This window comes from Notolabrus celidotus, chromosome 8 (genome assembly GCF_009762535.1).
Source record: "Notolabrus celidotus isolate fNotCel1 chromosome 8, fNotCel1.pri, whole genome shotgun sequence".
Lineage (NCBI taxonomy): Eukaryota > Metazoa > Chordata > Actinopteri > Labriformes > Labridae > Notolabrus > Notolabrus celidotus.
The window spans coordinates 13,799,479-13,826,733 of NC_048279.1; the positions used below are offsets into that span (position 1 = coordinate 13,799,479).

General features: G+C 41.8%; 1 protein-coding gene across 5 annotated transcripts in view; it reads right to left on the bottom strand.

The window, feature by feature from the left end:
* Positions 1 to 1,461: 1,461 nt before the first annotated feature.
* The window catches only part of LOC117817041 (mucin-5AC), a 49,269-nt gene continuing 23,475 nt past the window's right edge, over positions 1,462 to 27,255 (bottom strand). For 2 of the 5 annotated variants that reach the window (XM_034689489.1, XM_034689488.1), the window contains 3 exons: positions 13,013 to 14,359; positions 6,595 to 8,636; positions 1,462 to 4,671 (listed from right to left, as the gene is read on the bottom strand). In XM_034689489.1, the coding sequence (XP_034545380.1) occupies positions 3,424 to 4,671; positions 6,595 to 8,636; positions 13,013 to 13,181 (3,459 nt within the window). In that variant the 5' untranslated portion in view covers positions 13,182 to 14,359 and the 3' untranslated portion in view covers positions 1,462 to 3,423. Of the gene's footprint in view, positions 4,672 to 6,594; positions 8,637 to 11,012; positions 11,143 to 13,012; positions 14,360 to 17,712; positions 17,936 to 27,255 lie in introns of those variants that run through there. The other 3 variants (XM_034689490.1, XM_034689491.1, XM_034689492.1) reach the window with 3 other exon arrangements.

Genomic DNA, 27,255 nt, shown 5'->3' on the forward strand with positions numbered 1-27,255 from the left:
ATTCAGAGGAGAAACTGAGAGAAAAGGCTGTGCTATAAAATAAATCTATGCCAGCTTATTTGCAGTTCACTTCCAAGCTTTCCACTTTTTGACGTGTACGATATGTGTGACATGTAACACACAGATATCACCTTTTTTCCCCACAGCAATGCAGCTGTGCCAAGATCACAGGAGCTGTAATCCTGTCATATATGCATCAAAGGAGCAGCTAGGTGCGTAGCAGAATGCACCCTGCAAGCAAAATTGATTAGTTAATGTAAGTATAGATAAATTGCCAACAACTGTGAGAAGAGCTGAACTGTTGCACAATATACATTAAAACTTTTCTTGGTAGGAAAAAATAGTAACACTATTTCAATTCCAATGAGCAAGCATATATAGCAAGGATTAACTAAACGATTTATATATACTACATACATAAAGTAATAATTATTGGTATTATTCAAATTTTTGATTTTCTTTCTGTGATATTAAAGTATCTGTTTAAGGAAGAGCTTTCATGCTGACTTTGAAACACTGATACCAAAGCAAAATTCATCTGTCAGATTTTTTTTAAATCGCTGTTTCACTTGCAGAAGAAAATGCCTTAGTTTAATCTTGTGATAAATTATTAAAAATAACACAGAGACCAGTAGAGAATAAATGAAAGGTTCATTTTTTTAAAAAGCAGTTCCATGTAAACAATCAGTTGTAACAGTGTTGCTCTATTTGAACTTCTGTCTGGAGTCCTACAGATGGCAGTCTATGAACCTGTGATAAATATGGCTTTGGTATTCCTTTTGCCCTGAGGGGCTGCTGTTGGGGACATGTCAGTTGCCAAACCGTTGCCTCAAATGCCTTGTCTAGTATGTTGCACAGACAGTGCCTGCAAAAGCATGGATATACAATCTAGAAATATGCTGGGTGATTCTGAGCTTATCATGTTACGTCACCACTTGTCTGCATATTCAGAAGGTAAGCAGCAAACTACCCAGATCAGATTTACATTTGCAGGGAATGAGTGAAATATTAATTCATATTTTCATACTTATTCATGTATTTAATCATCTTACAGTGGTGTAAGTTGAGAATAGTTTGATTAGTTTGTTTACATAACTCAAAATAGGCGATTCAATACACCTCATTTGACGCACAAATGAATACGGAGGCTGTTGAAGTGCCTTACGGTGTTAAGCAAGTGCCAGACAAAACATGAGTCCTTCTTGAGGTGAAGCTGTGCAGGATTACAGCAGTCATAAATTTGTCACATAGTTTTGCCTTCCATATAAAATGAGGGTAGTTTGATAAACTAATCAAACTATTTAACAGAATACTCTGTGTGTGCAGACAAGTGTCTTGTGTAAGAACTGATGTAATTCAATGGAATCATCACATTGTTTAATCTAATTATTATAATATATTATTAGGTGTTTTCAGTATATGGTGTTAAGCATAAAAATAAAGGAAGCAACAAACAAAACATTCAAATTGCTGTGTCATCACTTTTATTTTGTTTTATTTTTAGACATCATACACTTCAGAAATGAGTGAAAAAATTAGGTGTAATGAAAAATGCATGCATGCAGTTACAGAACCCTTGGAAAATCTGCTTGCTAAGCTCGAAATGTGATGATAATACTCAGTGTTTGAGGATGTCAGCAGTTTTTGGTTTGTCCAGACGTGACCCAGGTGAAAACCAATCCATGACAGCGATAGGCTTAAATCCTGCTGAAGGAGCCAGGTCACCATGTAGCAGGTGTCGCTGCCACTCAACAGAGACACAGGAGTAAATATTTAGAAATGTGCTGATCCTGTTGGCCTACATGTCAGGGAGGGAAGGAATGATATGTTGTGTGTGCTGGTACAGGCCTGGGAAAGAAGGGAACGCTGTATAAAAGCTTTTAACACTTGTTAGAGAAAGGCAGGTGTGGTGTGAAGGCAGCAATCAGGTTACAGCTAATTCCATCATGTCATCCTGCTTAATTATGCAGGAATGTTCTTGTGCTTTTAACATGTATGACAGCTATTTGCAAATTAAGTTTGAAACTATGTCAACTAAGCTATTGAAATAGAATGAACAGAAGTGCAAATCAAAAATAAAAAACTTTAAAAGTTAAGCAGAATGTACATAAGAGTTATGCATGTATTTAAAATACAAATCATTCCTCTTCTCATTTTCTCACAAACACTTTGGTTAATGTTTCACAACATACAACATTCTTTGACCTTTTTCTAACTTTGTTTTACCCTCTCTGCCCTGTTTGACAACACATCTGCTTCTAAACATCAGTCAAACAGGCTTATACAACAAGTACATGCACAAAACTAAGTTGTTCCTCATAAAAGAACATTCCTGGCATACAAAACAGAAGAGCTGTTTGTGGTCAAAAACAAAAGTTTCAAAACTTCGGCACACATACATTTCCATTTCCATCCCCAATATCTCCAATATGAATTTTACAATCAGTTTGCCATTACATCTGCAGGTTAACAACTAACATTTGTCCAACAAATTGTTCGTCATCAATTTTAATCCAAAGCAAAAAGCCTTTAAATCTTCTTGTCCTGAATCAGTGTTTGATTGAACAGCTGCGTCCATGCCCCATCTAACCTCACAATTCTCTTCGTACACAACAATCCCTTTGTCTGTCATCCTCTATCATTCTGTCTGTAAAGCTTACATTCATTTCAACAAATGCAGTACATAAAGCAACATATACTGTGTTAAACTGACTATTGCACTGTGATAATAATGCAGATGATTTTGTTTGCATTATTCGGAATGGATATAAACGTAGGTGGATTCTTAGACAATGTAATGAGATAAGCAAGGGTCTCACTGACCACTGTGTTATTTTGCATAGTATGAACTTTAAACTCTTTCATTGTAAAGATGAATTTAATCCTCTACCAATAAAACAGAATGAGAACACCTAAACCAAAGTACTCTGAAGTCCATGAGTTAAATATATACACATTACTCATTTGATATGTCCCTTCTTTGCCTTAAAATTGTAGGTCTCTTCTTGAATTGTGTCACAACAGCAAACTAAAGAATAGTTTATTAATAATTATTGAAAAATGAATGTTGGTAGTGAAAGTGTGAAAACAGAACATTATTGCATTAGAATTCAAATATCTTTGGTCATTTGAGTCTTTGTACTTTTTGGTATTGAAGAAGTACATGCCATAGAAACTGGGTCATTTAAAAGGCATGTTCTTGTCAGTCTCTATTATGAATGTACGTGATGATATATGATATACTACAACAACCATGATACATTATTTACCATTGTCCATGATTGGTATTCAAAGTTACAGAAAGGTAACTTGTTCAAAACCAGTCTGATAAAATGCCACCAGAAATGCTTTTTCCAGGTTGAATCAATGCCACAAAAGTCTAGAAGACTGAAATCAAACTTTGATCACCAGCCAGTTAAACCCTCACAAGTCAGTGGAGACGGTGCTTCTCTTTACCCTAAGGCTCCCGCCCCAGCCGCGGGGACAGGTGTTGTATGAATTGAAGCCCGGTGACCGGAGGCCTGAGTCTTCAGACTCGATGGACGCATCAGAATCAGTGAGGGAGCGGGTGTTGTAAAGCCTCACAGGAGAGCAGATCCTCTGTGTTGGTGTGACAGGAGGGCTGGTGAAGGTAGGGGACTGGGCCCCTAATGATCGGGACTGGAAAGGGCTCATGGGCGGTTTATGACAGTCATAGCCATGGTGGGAATTTCCCAAAGGTGAGATTGGAAGGCTGTGACCGCTCAGAGCTCCAGGGGAGGGACTGTTTTTACGTTTGGCTGCATTGATGATGTTCTTGGCTAGGAGACGATGATTGGCTTTAGAGTCCAGGTTATTAACAATTGGGGACATGCACCGGCTGTCTTTGGGTGCTGAAACAGAGGATGTGTACAGAGGCTTAGTGGCAGAGAAGGATAAACTGGTCTGGGAGAGTGCAGGAGACTGGGAACGTGAACCCCATGGAGGAGAGGCAGGAGATGTGGCTGACGATATTTGGGAAGGTCTGGATGTGGAAGTATTGTGAACTACCATTGGGGACTGGCATCTTGATCCCCACGGAGAAGTGGTGGTACCAGTTTGGGGAGATCTGGAAATAGGCATGGTTGAAGACTGGGTATGTTGGCTTACCATAGGGGACTGGCTTCTTGATCCCCAAGGAGGAGAGCGTGGAGATGTAACCGCGGATTGTCTGGGTGTGAACGCGGAGGTGACTGTAGAAGATTGGATCTGCTGGTTAACCATTGGGGACTGGCATCTTGAACCCCAAGGAGGAGAAACAGGAGAATTGGTGGCAGAAGTTTGGGTTGGTCTGAAACCAGTTACGGATGAACTGTTGGAGGACTGGGTGTTCTGGTTCACCATTGGAGACTGACATCTTGAACCCCAAGGAGGGCGAGGAGAGGCGGCTGTAGATACCTGGGAGGGGGTTACAGTGGAAAAAGTGATGTTCTGACTTATAGGGGACTGACATCTTGAACCCCTTGGTGATAAAACAGGTGAAGTGACTGAGCGGCTGGAGATGGTGGTGGAGGGTTGATTGGTAGGAAGGCTGGGCGTCCAGGTTCTGGTAACTGGGCCCTCTGGGCTGCTGAAGCGTTTGGTGAGGCTCGGCGTACTTGTTGGTGTGGGAGTCTCAGCTTGACTTTTGGCTGGGGAGGATTCCTTTGGTGTCTGTTGGACCATGAGAGATGCTTTTTAGCATTTTATAACAATAAATATACACACAGAAACAAAAGGCATACCTCATTCAGTAGTATTGCACAATTTCTGGAAATTGTAAGACTTCAGATTTTGGGGGGTTTGATTTAAACTTGGAAATATATTTTCTATGCATAGCCCATGATGGACAATCACATTACTATGAGAGACATCTAATCCTATTCAGAGGACAGACTGACATTACAATTAGCAAGTCTATTTTGATAAAACTGTATTATTTGTGCAATCTGAGCCACAGTGGCATTCAGGTCATCTCTGTGTTTCTTCAATAAGCCTGAACACCAACACACATGTGCCTGCTCTTTAATGTCTCTCTCAGGTTACTGTTCCCTGGCCTCCTGAGCTGGTTAACCTTTATGGGGATATAAAGTTACTCGAGTGAAGCAAGAGTAGCCTTCCATCTAATTCACATACTAATATAGAGCAAATTATCCCCACATGATATTATGAAGACTTGTGTGTGTTACAGATGAAACTTCTAGAATTCAATGGTCTTTCAATATAAATGTTACAGGTAACATTTCAAGAGTTTATTGCAACCCCGAAGGAAACACGGCCAAGGTCAGGGGTCACCTAATTTGTCTGTATGCCCCTTAAAACCATCAAGACCAAGGGTCAGGTCTTAACACAAACTCACATAACTCAAATTCTCATTTAAGTGTTAAACATCTTGCTACTGGAAACTGACCTAATTAATTCTGAACTTTAAATGTCACTTACTGCTCCTAAGTAAATCCATCTCCTGTTGCGAAGTATATGTGTACTCTATAACATTCATTTGTGTGTTCAAGTGTTTGCAGTGATTGCGGGGAAGGCAGGAAAGGCAGGAGAGTGAAATAACACTTAGTGGTGAAATTAAAGGTTGGAAAAAGCTAGAAAAGTCAGGAAAAGAGAAAAATGAGAAAGAGGTCACAGCAAAGTGTTAGCACAAAGCTTTAATCAGAGAAACAAAGATTCACTTGAACACAAAGAGTTGATCATAACAGACAGAAGAACGGCAGAGAAGCAGTGAATCAAGGTCTACGAAATAAAACAGACAGCCTAAAAAAAGCACTGCAGTCCAAAATAACAGTGATTGATGATGTGGTATGAAAATGTACTTCTAGAAATACTGCTTTAAGTCACAAACCCAATGTATATGTAGGTCCATGAGGCAAATTAGTATGCAGTCTGCAGATCTGAAACATCAAAGTATCCAAGTACACACCATATATTTTGGTAGAAAATGCTGGAAAGCAGAGTAAATTACCCTGAAGACATAAAAACATAAAAGCAGTCCTCTCTCTCTAGTCAGTGAGCAGCATTAAATTGCAAATCGTAGATCATAAAGCAGATGCAAGACCATCTGTTAAAGTGCTTTGTGAAGCAGTATCACCCTAGTGCCCACAGAAATGGGTCTCAAAGTGGAAAAAGTGTGAGGTTGTCACTCATATTATTGAAAGACTTGAAAGTTTAAGTTTTTAGTGCTGATGATCTCGGCAGCTTCAGGTATCTAATTACACTAAAGCACATTTTTTGTTTCATTTTAATGGAGGGTTATTACGGCTGTTTTGGTATTTGTTGCCATGGAAATAATCCAATTAAATATTCCCTGAACTGTGAAGATATAATTTCTTTGAGCTGTTTTAAGACAGACAAGGTCTGGCTCTAGTTATAATTCAAAGATTTTTTAACCCAAAGGGATTAAAACACTTCACACATAAAACACCTATAGTATACCTACAATCCAAAATGTTACAATAGAATAAAACAAGTTTAACCCCAAAAAGTGCAGTAAGCTATTTAGAGAATTCAAGCATGTGTATATATTCTCTACAAGAGATCCCTCTGATGTAAACAAATCCACTAAAAATAGTACAGAGAGGGTTTCCACACCTGCGGTGCAATCCCTGCCTTCTTGGCAGAAAATGTTGGCCTGGGTGCCTGGACCCCTGACCGAGGTGAAGACACCCGCTCCGGGGAGAAGGCAGACATCGGGGAACTGATCCTCTGCTGCCCAGACGCTGGGCTTGACATATACTCAGCTCGTCCCATGGGACTGAGTGGCAGCTGTGGAGACAAACTCTGGGTTCTGAAATTAGATGGAGGGTTGAGAGGCAGTGAAGTCTGTCTGGAGAAAGACTGTGAGGACATCATGTTCTTGGACTGTGGTGCTCCTCTGGGTAGGGTGCTGAGAGGGTCCTTTGTTGGAGTAAAGGTGAAGAGGGAAGAGTTCAGCTGGTAGGGCCGGTGCCTCGACAAGTCCATTTCTATCTTTGAGCAGCCGTTTTCTAAAGGAGGCATTTCTGGGACTGGCTCTGGTGCTGGTGCTTTCTGCTTTGGTTTCTGCCTGACAGCCTGTTGGGCCTTTAGGTTTTGTGAAAGCTGAGCGCTCACGTCAGAGTTTTTAGCGATGGCCTTGACCCTGCCAGGCATGGTTGATGGGTACACCCAAGATGGTGGGAGAGACATCGTAGGAGAGGGAGACCTTCTTTGTCCAGAAGTTTTGTTTTCTAGGACAAATTTCTCCATTCTGGACTGGCGCTTGGCAAACAGCTCTGCCCCCTTTCCTGAAACATTGGAGAGGGTCTGCTCCAGCCTGTGTTCCATCCTTGGTTGTGTCCTGGAGCTCTTGAGGCAGGAAGCCCACTCTGGAGCTCTTGCCTCCTCAGCCCGGTCTTCCTTCTCGGCCAGGAAGTTGGAGGCCTCTGCACCCAGTGCCAGTAACTCCTCCTCTGACGCTGGTTCAGGTACAGATCTGAGTCCATGTTTCTTCCTTTCATCTGCCCCTTGCACTAAAGAGAGCAGCTCAGGGTTGGGAGCCAACACTTGCTTCTCTTTGAACGTGAACATTGACTTCCTATTTGCCCGTCTAACAGATCCCTCCTCGAGTATTCCTGTTTTTATCTGTATTGTCTGCTTCCTCTCTCCGGCAGGCTGGGGAACAAAGGTGCTGGGCTTTGGGGCAGTTGGAGGGCCGTAATGGGGCATGGGTGGATACTGAGATACAGAGGGAAACTGGGCTGGTGGAGGGGAGGAAGGAGACATGACAGGCGACATCAGAGGTGGACTGGAGTAGTAGTTCTGTGGGGGTTGGTTTGTAAATGCTGGTAGCGGAGGTGTGGGATATGACGGAGGAGGAGGGGGGGAGAAAGCAACAGGTTGGGAGGGGAGAGGAGGAGTGGCGTAGGAAGGAGGAGGAGGAATGCCCGCGACGGGGCGAACTGTCTCTGGAGACTGTACTGTCGGTGGTGAGAAAAAGGGTCTGGCAGTTCGATTGATGATGGTGCTTGTCTGCTTGGATGTGAGCACAGACACTCTGTCAGGTCCAGAATTACTGTGGCAACCATTGAGAAGCTTTCCAGGAGGAACTGGCCCTGTGTGGCCCCCATTTATCTCTGCAGGTTTCATCAGAACTGGATCGGTATTATTAGTTCCAGGGGGAATCTCATCCGTTACTTTGTCCTCAAGCTCCTCATTGATTTTATCTCCCCCTTCATCCTCATCCTCCTGCTCTTCCTTGACAGGGAGGAAATGTCTCTCTTGGATAACTTGCTCCTCTGTGTCCTTCTCTTTGTGAAAATCTTTACCTGGGTCCTCCATCAAATCACCGGCTGAATGTACCCTCCCAGGTGGTGTGAGATTGTTAGTGCTATTTTTAAAGTTCAGGTCTCTGTCCTTCTCCTCACTGCTCCTCTCTGCCCATGTTAATTCGTTAGACAAGGAGTCGGTTTTCACATATCCCGATCTGTCCTCCTCTGAACCCTCACCACAGCTTTCCAGTGTAAAGGCGTTCACTCTCTGCTTGCGCCGGTTGAAGAGCTGCACGCCTCTGGAGTTGGAGTCGGAAGGGATTGTGAGCTGAGCAGCAATAATCTGACTCCTGACGCGAGCCTCCTTTAACTCCTTCTCTGATAAACTGGCACTGCGAGTCAGATCTAGAGTGAAAGAAAAAAAAAGAAAAACGACAGATTAATCGATTTGAGAAACGAAAGTTGTTGCTTTTCTGTCATTACAGAGATATTTGATTGATGATAAATGGGACCCTTACTTTGGGGAGACTTAGCAATGTGCTCCAATCTACTGTTCACTTAGAAACAACTCCCTCAACATCCAATTAAATCTCACCAAACCACTTTCATGTACAAATAGAGAGAGCTAACAAGGACAAATTTTTAACAAGTCTGGCTGAGATTTAATGTTCTTTTAAAAAAAACACATAATAGTTTCTGTGCCGTATGGTTTTGGTTGTTCTTTTTAGTACTTTTTATTTTTATCAATCCAGTGAGAAAATACAGCTTTGTGGATACTTCGACTCAGCAGACGAGCTTAGACAAAGACAAAGATGGTGAAACATTACCTTATTTTCTTAAGAGAGACACAACAGCTAAAGCCATTAAAAATGTCTAGGTTACTGTCTCCCGCAAAGACGGAAAACTGTTGCAGTTTCGCTGATTACCTTGAAATTATGAGCTGAGACATGTCTCTGTTAAAATTGACAGTTTGTTTTCTGAGCTTAAGAGCTCAATTCCAGGCAGTGGAGCTATTTCCTCTGCCATCTGCAGTCGTCCCTCCCTGAGCATTCCTGCACCGCTCAGAAAAACTCCCTGCCTCAGCTTCCAACATGCCTTTGGTTTCTCTCTGTAGTTAATTTGTACAATACTGCAGCTCAACTTTTAAAAGACCCTTTTTACAATCTACGGCTTCAAAAACGACATCTTTCCACTTCTTTCTATAAACATACTGTACAATCAAATGTTCCCATCTCAAATATAGACGCTACATCATTCTTTAAAGTTCACGAGAGGAAAATAAAAGAGATCCTCTAATGGACATTTTAACAGAGAAAGTCTCGTTGAGGGGGCACATCTGCTAGATTATTCATCATTTATGTAGCTGTGACTGGAGGAAGATATGAAATGTCTCTTTGGGACTTTTCTCAGGCAGCTGCCGCAGCCACAACTCTTTCCTCATTTAATAAGGTGATGCATCCAGATGTCTACATTATTTGATGTAATCATGTGCCAATCACAATAATCATTTATAAATCAATCACTTGTTAAGCTTTCCTATACAGCTCATTCTGTGTGAAGTTTTTCCTGGCACAGTACATTAAGTTAACAGGATCACTCCTTCAGTATAAAGGAATAATATGCATCTGTCATTGATTTTACAGACTCTAAGTCTGCCCTCATGGTAATTGAGTTAACTCTTTGTAGTGAACCCTTGAGTTTTACATTACCTATCTTAAGTTCAATAACATATTATAACCCTTTCAGCATAATGATTTCATACATGTAACAGGTTTATTTGGTCCATGTGCACAATAAACATTTGCAATGCATTTACTTAAATAAAATTAAACCCTTTAATGATGACTGTGGACACAACTGCAGGCAAATACATCAGCTGATACCGCGAATCAAACAACCAGACACTGTAAGATACAACTATCATGCATATTTGTGACACAATATAATTGGGATGAAAGCATTATAACACAACCCTTTAAACAAACAGTCCTCTCAGAACTATTACAGCAAGCATAAATCTGCTTCCTTTACAGGCCGCTGCAAGGAAATGGGCCTACCTATCACACAGGTACTTACTGTATATTCAGTGTCTGTTATTCAGGTACTCCATATGGGTCCCACTGACTGTTTCATTACCTATTTAATTTTAACAATCGAAGCTACCTGGATGTATGTGAGGCAAGGCAATGAGCCTTGAAATGAAGTCTCCTCACTGTAAACATCTCACCTCTAGTGGGAGCTAGACTGGTTATCAAGTGACACGCAGGTGCAAATCCCATCAGTGATTGATACTATGACCATAACAGCCTGCATCTTTGTGAAGACAAGGACTAGTTGAAATAAAATGAGGACTTTTGTTTCATTTTTTATAATGTTTCAATTTAATGTATTCAACCAAGTCAATTTCTAGTGAAATGACGCCTACTCTGGAATAATGACTTAGTCAGAGATATATTACCATAAAAAATGTGAAAAAAAAAAACAATAAAAAAAAAAAGAAATTAATCTGCTAAATAATGTAACTGTTTTTAAAGTCAAAGGTATTAATGATAACACATTAAAGCTAGACAGTTTAATGGACTTGGCTAACTGTTGAAAATGATAGCTATAACTTTATGTACGGAAGCCGATGAATTCTGATCAAGGTTACCAAAAAGTAGTATTCCTTCACAGAGCTGGCAATTCCTTATTATAATTCAAGCCAACAACTATCCTAACTATTCTCGAGTTCACTGAAACTTAGCTCCTCTTCTTCAAACCACGTTATTCCTTAACTCTTACCTTTTACATGTCAAATTCAGAGCTCCGCTGTTTTGTTGTACTTCCACAAGAGTTTTCAATCTGACTGCGTCTGATAGCTTCACACCCCCTTTCTGTAGCGAGACACGGGATCGGATTACTTTTCCTCCGCAGTTCAGCTCAGCTCTCTCTCTCTCTCACACGCACACGCACACACACACTCACACGCACACGCACACACACACACACACACACACACACACACACACACACACACACACACACACAGGGAGGGAGGATGGCTGTAGCTGGAATCTGTGCTGTCTGTCATGCAGCCTCCAGCACTGTTTCACTTTTCCAAAATTCGCACCACCTCCTAGCACACTTCCCACTAATTACAAAAAACGGAGACATGCCTCTGTCTGAAGGAAGAGCTCAGGGCTTTGCTAGTGAAAAGTATTGATGTTTTAGCACTTGATCACACGGTTTCACTTTATTCTGACAGTTCTGGAGAGGTGTCCGATCAATGGAGAGTATTGAGCGGCTTATCTCTGTCTAATGTCCTATGGATGGCAGGAAGTGCTGACTCTTGTTGCAGTCTTTGAAGTGGAAACACAGACCAGAGACACTCCAGTTTGTATGTGTGTATGGATTAGACCAGTGAGACATCAGTGATCTGGCATGTGACCCCTCCTGGTCCCCTATGTCTGTCTGGATATCACTGTGTAAGTGTGTGCGTGTTTATTGTGCACCTCCCCAACCAAGTGTCTGCCCTCTCTGAACCCCTCAGGGCCTTGAGCTCCAACCTGCAAGGGCAGGATAGGAATTTCCTGTCCTCCAGCAGAGACAAAACTCAGCCCCTCAGCAGTGATGCAAGGGCCTAACTCTCTCTACCTCTGTCCCATCCCTGCGTGGACGAAAGCAAATGCCAAACTCCCCAACAGCAGGAGGATTTAAGTCAGGGGGCCGACGCTGCATTTGTGTATCAAAGGTCAGATTACCCTGTCGGATGTTATCTTTTTCCGAGCGATGGCTGTGGGGTAAGCGGGATGACAGCACCGGCCCCCGTGGGTGATGTGTGAAGTGGTATGGAAAGAGAAGGCTTAACAGAGGTCCTGGGATATCACCGACCGAATGTGACCTAAACACTGCGTGGATCCCATGGGAGAACTAAAAGACAAGCTCATAGGTGAAAAACTGAGCCCTGCTGCTCATATTGTTACTTTTGTGTGTTAAGAAAGGCCTCTGTGGAGGTGCAGCCGGCTCTTAGTGCTTTTATGTTGTTTTTGGTGATCTTTGCTGCATTTGAGGAAACCAATTAGTGGGTAATGAGAGATGGGAACAGTGTAGGAGATTCAGAGGCGGTAGATCTATATCAGGCACAATAATCTGATGGCCATGACCTTTCTGTTATGCTTCCTTGCAGCACTTTAACTCTTTTAAACACAGCATTGACTGACTTGTCACAGCACAGGAGGTAATTATCTTTCCAGTTGAGTTTTGTTGTTTTAGAGTTTTTCCATATTGCCATTAAACGGCATACTGTCTTGTCTTTTTGTTATGAAGTATGAACTCCTTTAAAACTTCTCTGGGATTTGTTGGCCATGAAATAAAAAAGAAAGGTTTAAAGAAGTTTCCATGCAGCTCTTGCCACAACCTTACCCATTATTGGCAATGGCTGTGTTGTATGTTAAGACTGCCCTTAAAAGTTGCATGATTGCATTTCCATTGCTGTCGGGGCAGCCTGTATTTTTACTTTGTGGAAACAGATGTTTCACGGAGAACCTCACTGTGTGTAACTCGCTCTGAGGCAGGGCTGCCTGTTTTCTCTATCTACTCCTCTCTCTCAAAGGTTTTTTAATATGATGATATACTGCAGTTCAGGCCATACCGTAACATTAAGGCGGCACCCAAACAAACCACAGGAAATGTATTTACAACTGCATTTCTGTGCAATGAAGTAACAGAGTAATCATACACTTTCTCGCTGCTGCTTGGACTTTAAATAAGAGGCAGAAAACCCCAGATAAACAAACACTCACTTGTTTTCCGGCTCATCTGTTCTGAGTTGAATCCTGTCTTCTCCCATGATGCATCGCACTCCGTCCCAGGGGTGTGCATGTTTTGCGTTGCCTGAAGAGGTTTTCTCAATCCTCCTGGACTCCAGCTCACCCCTCTCCTGATGGGCATATGTCCCTTTTCCATCTCCATCGCTACTCCTGGTTAAATTCTTCAGCTGCAGCAGAAACAAAAGCTCTCAGCAGGGGGATAAGTGAGGGCTTTCGTTCCAGTCGGCTCAATATCCTCTCTTGATCAGATGAAACCGTGGTCCAATAGGAAAATGGAAGTTTCCGTCCTTATTGGCAGGCAGTGAATATGTTTAGAAATACAAGAAAGCACACAAAAGGGGACGAGGAAAGTAGTAGCTCAGCTTTCCAGGTTTCTGCTTCCGGTCATGGCTCCTCTTTCTGCAGTAATCCTTCCAAATGTTGTCCTGTAGTCAGCAGAAGAAGGAGTGTGCTCTAACTTTGGGTCTTTATGGAGTATTATTATTCTCTATCTAACAGGACCTCCCCAGAGGGTCAGCTCCAATGTGCCTTGGATGAGTTCCCATGGACAACTGCCACGAAAATTGCACAAGTTTGTTGTGCTCTGTTAAAAATCTGGCAAAGTGCGCTGAGGAACAGTCCAGTCCTCTCTTTTTGCATCCCTCTAGTACTCCTCTTTTCATTCCCAGACGTTGCTCTTCCTCCTCTGCTATTTCTGTCACCAAAACATGCTTTTCGTCTCCATCCCAATCTCCAGCCAGCAGATTATTTTTCTTTCAGAGAAAAGGATCTGCCCTTTATCTTGGAGATCATAACTCTGCAGTGACGTGAAAGGGAACTGTGTACATATGCAGCTTCCTGCTGTTAGGTGCATGCAAGGAATAACATTTCAGTCTGGAAAGGTCATTCCACAGACTGCTTTGTATTCAGAGCTCCGATGTATTCTATTAAAGTTGCTTTATTCTGGTTTCCTGGTTTATTTCTTATACATTAAAGCCAGATACAGTCTCTATTGGCAGGATAATCACTTTCTTTCTTTTGTTTATTCACAGAACCACAATTGAGAGGAAAAGTTCACTTTCTTCTGGTTGGGTTGATTAAATCTGAAATGTATCAGACTACGCAAACCAAGAAATAATCATGAATACATTAAATCTGTGGTCAGCTGCTTCAGGTTTTCATGTTTGCTTTGCTCTTTGTAGAAATTTGATGTCTGTGTTCTGACTGTGCAGCCTGCCTTCATTGGGTGGACCAAGCTTGAAACATAGATAACACTACTGCTCGAGGATGAAAGGTCAACAAGCTTTAGCTACACCCTCCCCATGTCACGTCCAGCATCACCTGCAAAAAAAGAGAAATGTATTAAAATTCAGCTCTGCAACAACTTTTCTTCATTTATGTTTTTAAATGCGACACCACAGATTTGGCTAACAGGCTGTACGAGACACCTAATCGATGTTCCATCATCACCCTTTGTGTAATGAGCAAGATTTTAAGTATTATATGTAATAGTTTTTGGAAAGCCGTCCAAAAGACATGACCTTTTCGGAGACACAAGAGTCTGTAGTTTATACACAAATTGAGGAAATGGCTTGAAGAACATTTTAATTTACTCTGCTTGGCTCATGTAAGGTTTAATGGACATTGGTTTACTTCCAAAAAGCATAAAACTCAACCTTTGTCCTTTTAAAAGACAAAGAAAGTGCAATTCTGTACTTAGAAATGAAAATCAGCTCTGCCTCTTTGAACTGTGGCCTGGCTAAAAGGGTGAGAAATGAAAAGTGGTTACACCTAATATACTCTGTTTTTTTTCTCCAAAGACACATGTATCTTAAGATTTAAGGGTTGGACATGCGTTCCTCAACAACCTCATTTAGTCTGTGAAGATTTCCATGCAGCGTAAAGTGAAAAGTCATGTTGTACAGTGACATCTGTGGCATCCTGTCTCTTATCTGATGAAGCATTTCATTAGATGAACGGTGTCATGTTCTCCCTTCACAGCCAATCAGATCCACCATCAAAGTTTGTAACGGTACACCAGTGTTTGCACATCCTTGTCCTTGATCAGACTTGTCCCCCCTTGAAGCTGATCCACGATTGCTTTTGTTTCGGCACAAGTATCACTGCTGTAACACTCAGGAGTGGGAGGTCTGTGCACAGAACTACACACACACAATCATTATTTTCGAAACACATCTTCCAGGCATAACACCCGAGCTCACATTCACATTTCCCTTAGAAGGCATAACACCCGAGCTCACATTCACATTTCCCTTAGAAGAATGTGTTTTGTGCAGACACTCTCAGACATGACAGCTGAGTCATGACTATCTGAGGGAGGGTTCAGTCGTTCATCGGCCTCCGAGCACAATCATCCCAAACAAAACACGGCCCCACCTCCCTGCAGCAAAAGCAACGAAAATCCTCCACCACTGGTGCGATTGTGTCAAGTGAGGAGAGATGAAGGCCCGTATTGTTTTGATGCTCTGACAACAGCTCTTTGATTCCCCCAGATGTGTTTGGATCAATCTGGACGCAGACATTGTCTTTTAAGATTAGCACCTCATTGCTGTATTTTCTTTCCATGTTGTTCCAAGATCATGTTTACTTTAATCAATGAGAGCAGAACACATGTTGAGTTCCTAAACTGACTGATTTTATTTAATCAAGTCTGCAAATATTTATTAGCTTCTGAGCAAAGAACAGATGCTTAATAGTGACCGAAAGGGGTTGCAGACTGAGCTCTGGCTTACAAAACAGCCACATATGGACTCTTGAAATCCTCATCTGCCACAATCTGTTTCATTTTCATTTCATTGGACAAGGCTTGTAAAATCCAGCTTGGGTGTTGTATTTCTTCCAAACTAACTTGTGATGTTTCCCCCACTCCAGCATATCCTCTCTATTTTTCATTGCTAAGATCTGATGTCATCCTTCCCTCCTCCCTCTACCCTACAATTACCTTCAAGTTCAAAAGGTATTTTATGTGGCCCACCTGTCCTGCTCGGCTTCCACCCCGCACAGTTTTGCTACGCCACCCATTGACCTCCAAGATTGCAGCCAAGGATATCATTTACAGTCTGGCCCGTAGGCCACTTTGGTGTGTAATCACAGAGTTCCTGTACATCGTCAATGTATGATGGATTGAGAAGCAGACAGCAAATCTATCCCACAGCCCTCTCTCTGCAGCATAGTGATGATGCAAAAAAGAAACAGCTCTGGCAGCCATGCAAACTGTAATCATTCATTTGTCCCTCATGGCCGTTTTCTTGCACATTCATTAGACATCTGCATCAATAGCCGACTTGTAGAGAGCATGTCAGCCACCTAATAACTCAGACCTTGCATGCATTTTCACCTCAGGTATGGCATCTGTACATCATCAGCTACTCTGGACACACGTGTGGAGGTATGTGAGAGCTAAGATTGTCAGGTGAGCGTGCATTCCACCTTACTGTAAGACCTAAAGACCTGTATCGGTCACTAGGCTTATGATGAGGCATCTGGTCCCACATTGACTGGCAAGCTTTTATGTCTGAATTCCTTAAGGGCAGAGCTGCTATGTGTCTGCTTGCTTTCTGCCTGGATCCTTTACAGATTTCAAAGCAAAAACCATTCATCTGTAAATGCTAAAGGCTCAAGCAGGCACATTTGCTCCCTCTCTCTCCACTGCTCAGACAAAGAGCCATTTAAGGGCCTCCACAGCACTATGAAATAATTCTGGGTAGTGCTCGAAAATTGGCATTCTTGCTTCATAACTCCTCTGGAGGCCGTGATAGTCAACATGCCTCGGCTTGTGCCGGCTGATGAGTGACATCTAAAACGTTGCGGGGTACAGGCTCCAATGAAAGTCACGGATGTCTGCCGCTTCTCTTTCTCTTTTCACTTTTAGGAACTGTGCATGTGCACTCATAAATCATGCAGAGGAATAGAAGAAGCTTGTAATGAAGTGTCAGCTCCGTGTGCAGCTCATCCTACTCTCACAGGTGGAAGACATCAAGAGGCAAAGATAAATACTTGAAGTAGGTGTGTATGATCTGGTGCCAAGAGGGAGGAGCCTTCTAAAACAATCAGAGTCATAATCTGAAAACTGTTGGACATCAAAAGGGGGGAGAACAAGCACTTTTTAAAAAGTAGAATATGTGCAAACAATATCAGTTCTGCAGAAATAAATCATGAGTGGTATGTTCGAGAATTGTTTTCCTCTACGAACAAAGATATTTGACAAAAGAGTTGCAAAACAATGCATAACAGGATCATGAGTACACATAAAGGATATATGGTAACATATGGCAGAACAAAACCCAAAGTCGCCCCCCTGTAAAGCATTAATGGGCCTCACCTGTTGCGTTAACAGGAAGCAATTACTTATACGTAAGTCAATACAGCTCAAGCCGGGTCTTTAATTGGATACACCCTCTTATGTTACAAAGCGCAGTTCAAGTCTATAACACAGGCTACGCAGCAGGCTCCCCACAGTCAGGACAATAGGCTCAGATATCAGTGACCACAATGCTAATGTAGCCATCCAAACCCCCTCTACAAGCCTTCAAGCCTGCACTGAGGGAAAAACAGCGGCCACAGATGTTTGTCATCTACTCAAACAAAGACTTTCAAAGTTTCCCTCCTCTTCTCTCTCACAGCATTCCCTCTGTTCCCTCTCTCTTTCTCTCCAAACAAAGATAGAGTCTTACCCTGTAGAGATAAATAGAAAAGGCTACAGGTGACAAAGTCTGCAGTTGCACAGCGACAGATAAAATTCCAGAGTTCTGTGTATCCTTCCTGTTTGTTGTGAGTGGGTTAAGTCATGCTGCTCACCTGTGCTCTGGTGGGTCTGTCAGTGTGAGTCGGCGAGTGTGTGTACTGCCCCTTTTCAGTTCCTACACACCTCCCCCTTTTACCTCTCCCCTCTCTCTCCCTCTCTCTCTCTGAATTGAAGCAGACGGAGGATAGGGGTGGAAGGGTAAGGGAGTGAGGAGGGGGGGGGGGGTCGGGGGGTCAGTTGGAACACAGTAGGCTCTTTGTCTGGGATCTTTTCATATGGTTTCCTTCAAGCTTGCATACTGAACACATTATGCTATAATATATTTTCATATTCAACACAGGGATGTGGACGGGACCAGTGGGCCCCTCTCTGTTTTCTCCCCCCCATCTCTTTTCCTTCCTTAACCCATTTTCCTGCCATGCACATCGGACAGGGAAGTCCAAATAAAGAGAGAAAAGTATGAGGGAAAAATGTAGACGAAGTTCCTGCTGTACCCACAGAGTTTGTTGATGCAGGGCCTGAATGTTTTAGAGTAATAAAACTTAAACACAGAAAATTGTTTCCTCTCGAGACTAAAGACAAGAAACCTCCAACATAAAGACCCGACTGGGCGTCTTACCGTATGCTAGGAATGCTCGGCACAGTGAGGGTCTGTGTCCACTCATACCAATTTTTTTTTGCGCTGGCAGTGTCTATTTTCAATTAAACCAAATGCAGTTCAGCATTTTCAGTGCTCAGTGTCCAAAGAGTAACAACACTCTTAGTGTCTGTTTTTTGTTGCTGCGGTCACAGCACTCTTGGTTGGGAGTACTGTAGAGAGAAATTGATTACACGCTTGTTTTAGAGGTAGAATTTCCAGGTCTAGAGCTGCTACTAATGCTACAACATGTTTGGTAAATTTGTACTTATATAGCGCTTTTCTAGTCTTTTTGACCACTCAAAGCGCTTTTACACTACTCGTCACATTCACACACCTCTGAACAACAGAGGGAGCAATTCAGGGTTCAGTGTCTTGCTTAAGGACACTTCTGCATGTGACTACTGGAGCTGGGATTGAACCGCCAACCTCCCAATTGATAGATGACCAACTCGAGCCGCCCCTTTTCTCTGCAATGCCATTAAATTAATACATTTACGAAGCACAGAGCTTTAAGATAAACTTAACATAGACTTACTGCGGGGCAACTTTTGTAACCTTGCAACAGTAAGCATCTGTGAGAAGCTCACTAAAATTGAAGTAGTGGGCAATAAGGTGTCAATGGACACAGGCCCTAACTCCAGCAAAGTTCATATTTGTTGCACAGTACAACTCACTGCAGGTATATGTTAACCATAAGACTATAATCCTCACCAGTATCTCTTAGAATACTGATTTACTCAAAAGACATCTCAAAGCCATAAAACATGAGCAACATCTGGTTCACTCCATAGTGTCTGAGCCTCAGAAAATATTTGATCTTTAAATTTATAGACCTGCAGTGAAACTTTTGGATGTATTTCACTTATCTTTTAAATCCTCTGCGTTGAATCCTGCAGTGAGATGAGGCCATGGCTCGGGTACTTGGTGGTTAGATCCACAGTGGAGACAGCATGACTGAGTTATGAGGTCAAAAAAGTGTATCTTGAACTGCTGCCAGGCTTCAGGAGAAACGTCTTAATCTCCTTTCCTCCATAGCATAATCTAACTTTACTTAATGGTGGAGTTATTATGTTTGTGGTTCACCACTCTATCAAACATCAGGTCACACAAAGTTTACTTAGAGGCAAACCTCAAAATTTCTAATCTGTGTGGATTGATCTTTTCAAGGAACATGAAATATTTCAGAATGTTTTTAGGTGTTTGAGTTGGTGATTTCGGTGAACTTCTCTTTTCACCACCTCTCCACACCTGATGGATGATCCTGCCAAACTTCCCAGACAATCCATCACCTCGAGGCTACGCTAAGTAACGTCTCAGCACTGCCTCCTCTCCTCCTTCAACACCTCCCACTCCCACTCTCTCTCTACATTCCTTGATCATTTCTCCTCTTTCCTTACACATCACTCTGCTCAGATTGATTTTCCTTCTCCTTATCTCTCTATTTCCTTTCTTTATAGTCCCACTTCAAGCTACTTATTCCTATATTCCACTTAAATCTCCCTCTCTTCATCACCAGTCCTGTTTTCTCTCCTTTGCCCAAGCCTCTCCTGACATGTTTATAAGTGTAGGACCCCGTGAAGCTGGGAGAGCAGCCATTAGCAGCCCTGTCTGTCGTTCTTTCTTCGTCTCCAGCGGCCAGTCTGGCTGTGCTCCCTGGCGTGACTCTCTGAAGGGCAGCTGTGTGTGTGGGAGACGACGGGGGAAATGTTAGCGCACATTCTTTTAAAAGAGGGGCTTTTTGCTGCAAAGAGAGCGTGGTGGAATTTCCAAAGTGATCTGGTTTGCATTCCCTCTCAAGTCAGATCTATCTACGGAGGTTATTAAAGAGCGTCGGCTGTGGCTGAGGCCTGAATTGATTAGAATCATACACGGGCCGTCTCTGCTTACTCGCTCGCCACACCAACCGTCAGCTCATCCCTCTGGATGTAATGGGATACAGGCGGCCATGGGGCTGTTCAAAGGCACAGCTATAGTGTAAACACAAAAGTCAGAGGGGGAATATTCACCATGCTTGTGGATGTTTTGATGGGTAGATGTTCCTTGATGATTATGAAGCATAAGTTCACAGCTCATGGTGTGCATGAGAGTACTCCTCCATGCTGACTGTGTTGGTTGCCAGTCTCCTACAGTATGTATGTGGGACTAATTCAGGCAAGGCAAACTTAGGTTTCAGCACTGCCTCTGTTTATTTTCACTCACCAGACATCTGTATTTCTCATAAACTACCTCAGAGGGTGTTGTGGTTTGAAGCAGGGATGTATAAAGCCGGGTAAAATCAGGGTGTGTCCACTTGTGGTTTGATGATGTATACTACTGTAGGGCTACATTTAAAAAGAATCAGCCAAATCTCTCATTCCTTTACAGAATCCCTCCTCGGACGTGCCTACGAAACTGTGTTGATCTCTCATTTGAGTCACTCATAAGTACAAGCAGGCCTGTATGCCACTTTGGCGCCTGCTAATACATAAAAACTCACACAAAGTCTCTAAATCTGATAGGTGCACTAAATATACTTAATGGCACCAATCCCGGTAAGACTGATTTTGTGGTCTAAATTGCTTCCACAGAAAGGCAGGGCAACTGAGCTGCCCAACATAGAGCTTTCTCTGTTGTTTTTGTGTCTTCAAAATGTCATTTGTGAACTATATGCATATGGGACCCCTGGTGCACTACTTCACTGACAGAGACTGAGCCTTAACCACAATCATGGGCTCATGCTTTTCGTCTGTCAGTGGGGGAAATGTTTACACACACACACACAGCCAGTCATGCTACTAACACATCATTAGAAAAACCCAAAAGAGCTACATAGCAACATCACCTCCTGCCTAATATGTTCTTGGCAGTAGATTTGCTTAGACATGGGGGAATTAGGAATAATTGCAAATGAATCTCAGGGGTTTGCCCTGCACACAATCACTGTTTCCTTCACTGCCAGCTTGTCTGGTTCTGATTTGGGATTTTTTTAATGCAATAAAATTCTGGCGTTATTTAGTCTAAAATCACACTCAGCAGTGTTCACATGGCTTCGAGAGCCAAAACAAACAAACACAGGATGTTTGGGAGACAAATCAGTTTGATATAATCTAACTTTATTGGAAGAGGAGCAAACAGGGCAAATAATTCCTTGTGTCCATTCAAGGAAAATGTACCATCAAACAAACCACATATGTCCCGCTGTTAGAGCTCAACAAGTATCTTCTGGGGGAAACATAATTACAAGTCTGTATGATAAATGTGTAGTTTGGGTGTGAGTAGCACTAAAAAAAACAGTCTTTCACATTGAGTCCAGGTTTTAATCTATACAGGACATTACTTAATTCAATGGAATGCCATAAAACACGTTTACTCCTTATTATTCGTGCTATCGCTATTTTAAGTGTTAAAGAATAAGTGGAAGTGGGTGGAAGCTTAGGTAATAAAATAACCTCTGCTGTAGTTTGTCACTTTGCAGGCAGCCAGACTTAATCTTTTGTATGCTGCTTCCTCTCACAAGTCAAGTTCAAGCTACAAAATGATTTACAAAAAGGCCTTTTATCTTTCTAATCAACATATGGTACTGTATGCACAAGCATATGGATCAATTGAAGTGACATTCCCGTCTGATTCTGTTCAGCACATTTCCATCTAAATGTCTTTCTGCTTAGTAGCCCGGCATCGCTGCAGATGGGAAAAAGAACAAGGAAGGAATTATTCTCCCAACTAGAAGCTCGCTCTTTGTTTGGATCAACGCTCTGCTGAATGTAATCAGAATTTACCAGGAGACAAAAACAAAATGCCAAACACTGATCTGGTTGGCTGCCGCGCAAGCTGCCGAGGACTTAATCCATGTCACACAATGCCAGGTCCTGGCAATATATTTGTACGCTATCCCTCCTGCAAATGACATTAGAGTATGAGCCCAAAATATCTGCTGCAGTCATTGTGGATGTGTAATGTAGTGAGATGCCAGGAAATCAGAGGCCTCTGTGTGTGTGAGAAAGTAAAACGAGGAGTCAGAGAAATAGAAAAGAAAAAGGGAGAACAAAGTGGATGAGAAAGAAATTAGCACATTTATCGTAATCCTATTTCCAGCTCCAACTCTTTGAAGCTCTACCTTAGCCTAGTTATAACAAAAGTGTTGTTTTTTTCATTGGGGACTTACACATCACTAAAATATGATATGTTGCACCTCACTGTCTAGTTTTTATGTAGATTGGTGGTAAGTGAATATTTACATGACAAGCATCAAATACCTTAAATTTACAATACGTTATGCTAACACCGCTGCAATCACATACCCATCCAAAAATCTCTGTTGAGGACTATATTGTGAGCTCATCAGCCCGATATTAACACTATCGGACACTACTCATCCACTGGATGCAAATAGTTGTGACATTGTTGCAGGCCTTGTCGAATGAGAAGGAAATGCACAGGAAAAAGTTCCAGAGGGGGACCTTACACAGGTGCTGCTGCCTTTTGAGAGCAAAAAAAACCCACAAGTGTTGACTTTTTTTTATCCCTTACCCTGCCAAAAAGCAATTATTTTTTTCCTTCTTTGTCTGTCTTTTTTTGATTGTTGTTTTTTTAAGAGAAAATGCTACAGGCTTTGTAGCTCACATTGCTCTCTGTTTAGGTCATTGAATGCTTTGGATTGGGTGGCACTGCAGATGTTTCCTGGCAACTGTTTTAAAAATTTAACACAAGCTTTTCAAGCTAAGATTTTTCCTAAATTCAATGATGCAACCCAGTGTTGTAAAAAACATTTTTTAACTTGCTAGTATAAGAATCTGGGAGGGACTTGATACCCAAAATTAAAAATAGATGTATAAATAGTGAGTGAAACACTATGCTGTCATCTATGATGACATCAGTCTGTGGCTGTCATCATGCTGTCAAAATGTTGTGAGTAGCTGCAGTTTTACACTAGAATCATTCAAAGAGCAACTTTTAATTTAATCTGCTGACTTTGTCTGACCTGATTTGGACATTTTAACACTTTCAGCGTACAGTATGGGTCAGTGCTGAGTAACAAAGCGTTCCTCACGTCATTGCCACATTTAATTTCAATCATTCCAGACATAGTGACTTGAAATAATATTCATCTTCATCAGAAGTGTCTCAGGGTATATTTATGTAGTTACTGTACCCTGACCACCCTCTGCTTTCATCATGTCTGGAAGCAATTAAATCCATACCCTCATACCTCCTGCCATCTGGGCTGTGCCTGGACTTTTCACCGTTTTACTCCTGAATTAAGAGACTATGTTGAATCATTTTTCCATTCTGTGGGCTCATATTTTTTCTTCAGACACTGGAGGCTTTGTATGTTCATTTTTTTCTTCGCCATGTTCTACATTTCTCAGCGAAAATAAGCCACTGGAGAAGTCTGCAGTGTCTCACCTGGGAATAACTCACTGTAACAAGATTTGCTGACTTAATGTACAAATAACGCAGCTGCGAAAACATTCATGCTAAATTATGTTGTCAGATGGTTTCTAGTGAGCTATAGTCTGTTGAATGATTTCATTCATAATGAAAAATCAGTTCATAGGGCTTATTCAGAGAGAAATGTGTTCAAAGGGCAACATAAAGAAGCTTAGAGTGATTTCTGTTGCCAGATATGCCTCCAGTTTTTGCCAGGTTGGTGAGTCAGACTGTGAGACATATTCCTGCCATTCACATTGAAGCAGAGTCTCCACAGTATGCTCAGCTCATCACTGTCGCTCCACAGGTTTAACTGTCTTTCACAGCCCTGCAGTGGATCCCATTACTGTGAGCTCAGTGGAGATACTGGAAAAGACATGACTTTTCCGTTAAAGAGAAGGTGCTAAGAGAGCCCATGAAGTCTTATGGACAGGTCATGGGGAAACTGCTTTACCAGAGGATGGTGATGGTTGTTTATCCTCTTTGGTCAGGCTGGAGAGACCGCAGGAGAGATGTGGTGTCTGAGTGGACCCCTCTGAGCTGTCCACCATTCACCTGACAGATGAGACAAACTGTAACAGAGACAGCTTTCCCTGCATTCTGAAAGAAAAACTCAGACTAATAGCTTGCAGACAAATCTCCCAGATTCTCCCCTTACTTAATGAACAATAATGCTCTTAAAATCATCTTTTTCAACTTCTACCCAACAGAAAACCTGCAGAATCCTGCTCATACGCCTTCTAAAACTTTTTCACTTAATTTTTTGTATGCATGGAAAGTTTTGCATCCATTTAGACATGTTTAATAATGAGCAGTCTTGTAAGTGTCATAGAACTTAACCACAAGCAGCGGGAGCTTGGTTCACTCTTTTTATGTCTCTAAGTGATTGGTCTGTCTCACCACAATGACTTATTCAATCGAGGTTAAGTGCCAGAAAAGATTCAAAAATCCCCAGACAAACCCCAAGAAACTGTAGGAAAGTATTCTCTCAGTAAAAGTTACAGGCAACTCGATCAAAGTTGGATGTAAGGGAAAGTTTTGACACATTAGTGACGAGTTCACAAAGTAAATCTGTGAGAATATCAGTTCTAAGAAGAGAGTGAGATTTGCGGGTTTTACTGAGGTCCAAAAAAATAAAGGAATACTGGAGCTCATTGTATAATGGCGGGCAACCGCACTGTCAAAATGTTAGCCATCACTTTGGGGTTTGGAGTGCATGTGAGAGGGTATGTTTCTTTGGATGGATTGGAGGTTAAGTTGACACACCTTCTTTTACTTTTTAATGATTTCAGGGTCCCAGAATGAGAAATAGTTTCCAATAGTGATCCACAGTCTCAAGTCTGGTCTGATTCAATGTGGGGGAGGAAAGTGCAAGTGTTGTTGAAATGAATATACAGAGAAAGCATGTAAGGAGACCCACATAGATAGGGTTTTAAACAGTAGAACACACATGAATTTGCAGCCAGTTTGCAGTGCAAGATATGAATAAATTAACCAGGTTCTTTCTACAACTTTATGTTTCATCTATATATGTATAGGTTAGATTATGATGTAAGGTATGGGGTTCCTCAGGTGTCTGTCCTAGGTCCACTGCTGTTCTCATTGTACCTGGCACCACTAGGTCACATTTTTATGCAGATGACTTGCAGTTATATATGTCAGTTGTTGCAGGAAATTGATTTGTTGCATCGAAACTTGAGTCCTGTCTGGCTGCTGTTAGAGGCTGGTTGTCGTCAAACTTCCTGCTCCTCAACTCTGCCAAGACAGAAATGATGATTGTCGGCCCAGCAATACTGAGTCATTTGTATGACGGCTTCACTCTGTCACTTGATGACTGCGCCATTCATTGCAGGGACAGTTAAAAAATCTTGGTGTTGTATTTGATGAAACGGTTTCTTTTGGCCTTCACATTAAAGAGGTGACAAGAGTGTCCCTTTTTCACCTAAGAAATATCCCCAAGATAAGATCAATCCTGCCTTTCAGTGATGCTGAGGCTCTTATTCATGCATTTATTTCATCAAGGTTGGATTATTGCAATGTTCTTTTGTCGGGTCTGCCCAAGAAGAGTTTGCGAGGTCTGCAGGTGGTGCAGAATGCAGCTGCTCGCCTTCTTACCAGGTCAGACAGGTATGAGCACATAACTCCGCTCTCCTCTCTTAACTGGTTGCCTGTTCATGCAAGAGCAGATTTTAAAGTGTTACTGTTGACCCTTAAAATTGTAAATGGCTCTGCACCCTCTTATCTCATCGACCTGGTGGACCCATATGTGCCTGCTCGGGCACTTCGCTCTCATGGGACTGGCCTCTTAAGTGTCCCTAAGGTCCGAAAAAAGACTATTAGTGAGCGAGCCTTTTCATTCCATATACCCGCTCTATGGAACAGTCTCCCTGTCGACATTAGGTTAGCAGGTTGGGTTGATGTATTTAAAGCAAAACTGAGGACCCATCTGTTTACTTTTGTTTACTGCTGATGTTTCTTATGGTGTGTTGTGTCTTTGTTTATTATTTTTTTTAAGCTTTGTAAAGCACTTTGATTGAAAGCACTCTATAAATAGAATTAATAATATTATTAGAAATATATTGTTATATAAATCAGTGTGTCATCTGCATAGTGACAATTCAGATATTCATTTTCAACACTCTTTTCCAGGTGGAGATTGGAGACGGTTAAAAGAACTGTTCAGTAAATAAGTCAAAGTCAATTCAATCCAGTTTAGCACTGCGCCAAAAAGTCCAACCAAGTTTTCCAGTCTGTCTAGAAATATTAATTGTCAATGACCATGTCCAATGCAGCTCCAATTATACTAAGGCTGAAACTTTTCCACTGTACAAGCTAATACCAGTCATATCCTTATAGCAATAACAACTCAGTGCTTTAGTGTATTGCCTTCAGGGTGAGACAAGACCTTGAGACTTCTTGTCTCACTATGTCAGGATTCTATTTTGCAAAATCGCCCACTCACTACACATGATCCCTTATTTAAGAGTGGGGTGACAACTGCTGCTCTCAGGGGTGTGTGAATGAAGCCTCAAAGAATAAAATCTGGTTTCATGGAGAAAAAAACTGTTTGGAAAAATATTGTAGTGAATATTGTAATTTTAATTCCCAATTATTTTAAAAGGTTTTGTATCTTATAGATTCATCAGATCTCATGGTAATTTAACTGGTTCTAAGGGTAGGCACATGCCACACATACCTTAAACAAGATAAAGAGTTGCTGACATCTTGTTATATTCTGCATTGTGTCAGTAAAGAATGAAGTAAATTTACTGCATACCTAAGGGGATAAAAGTTCAAGGGCTCCTGCCAGAGGAGGGTGTGTTAGCCTGTCAACAGAAGCAAATGTAGCTCATGTAGCTTAATTGTTTTTGTAATTATGTCAAATAAGATTGACTTATGTCTGTTTAATGTAGGGTCTCTCAT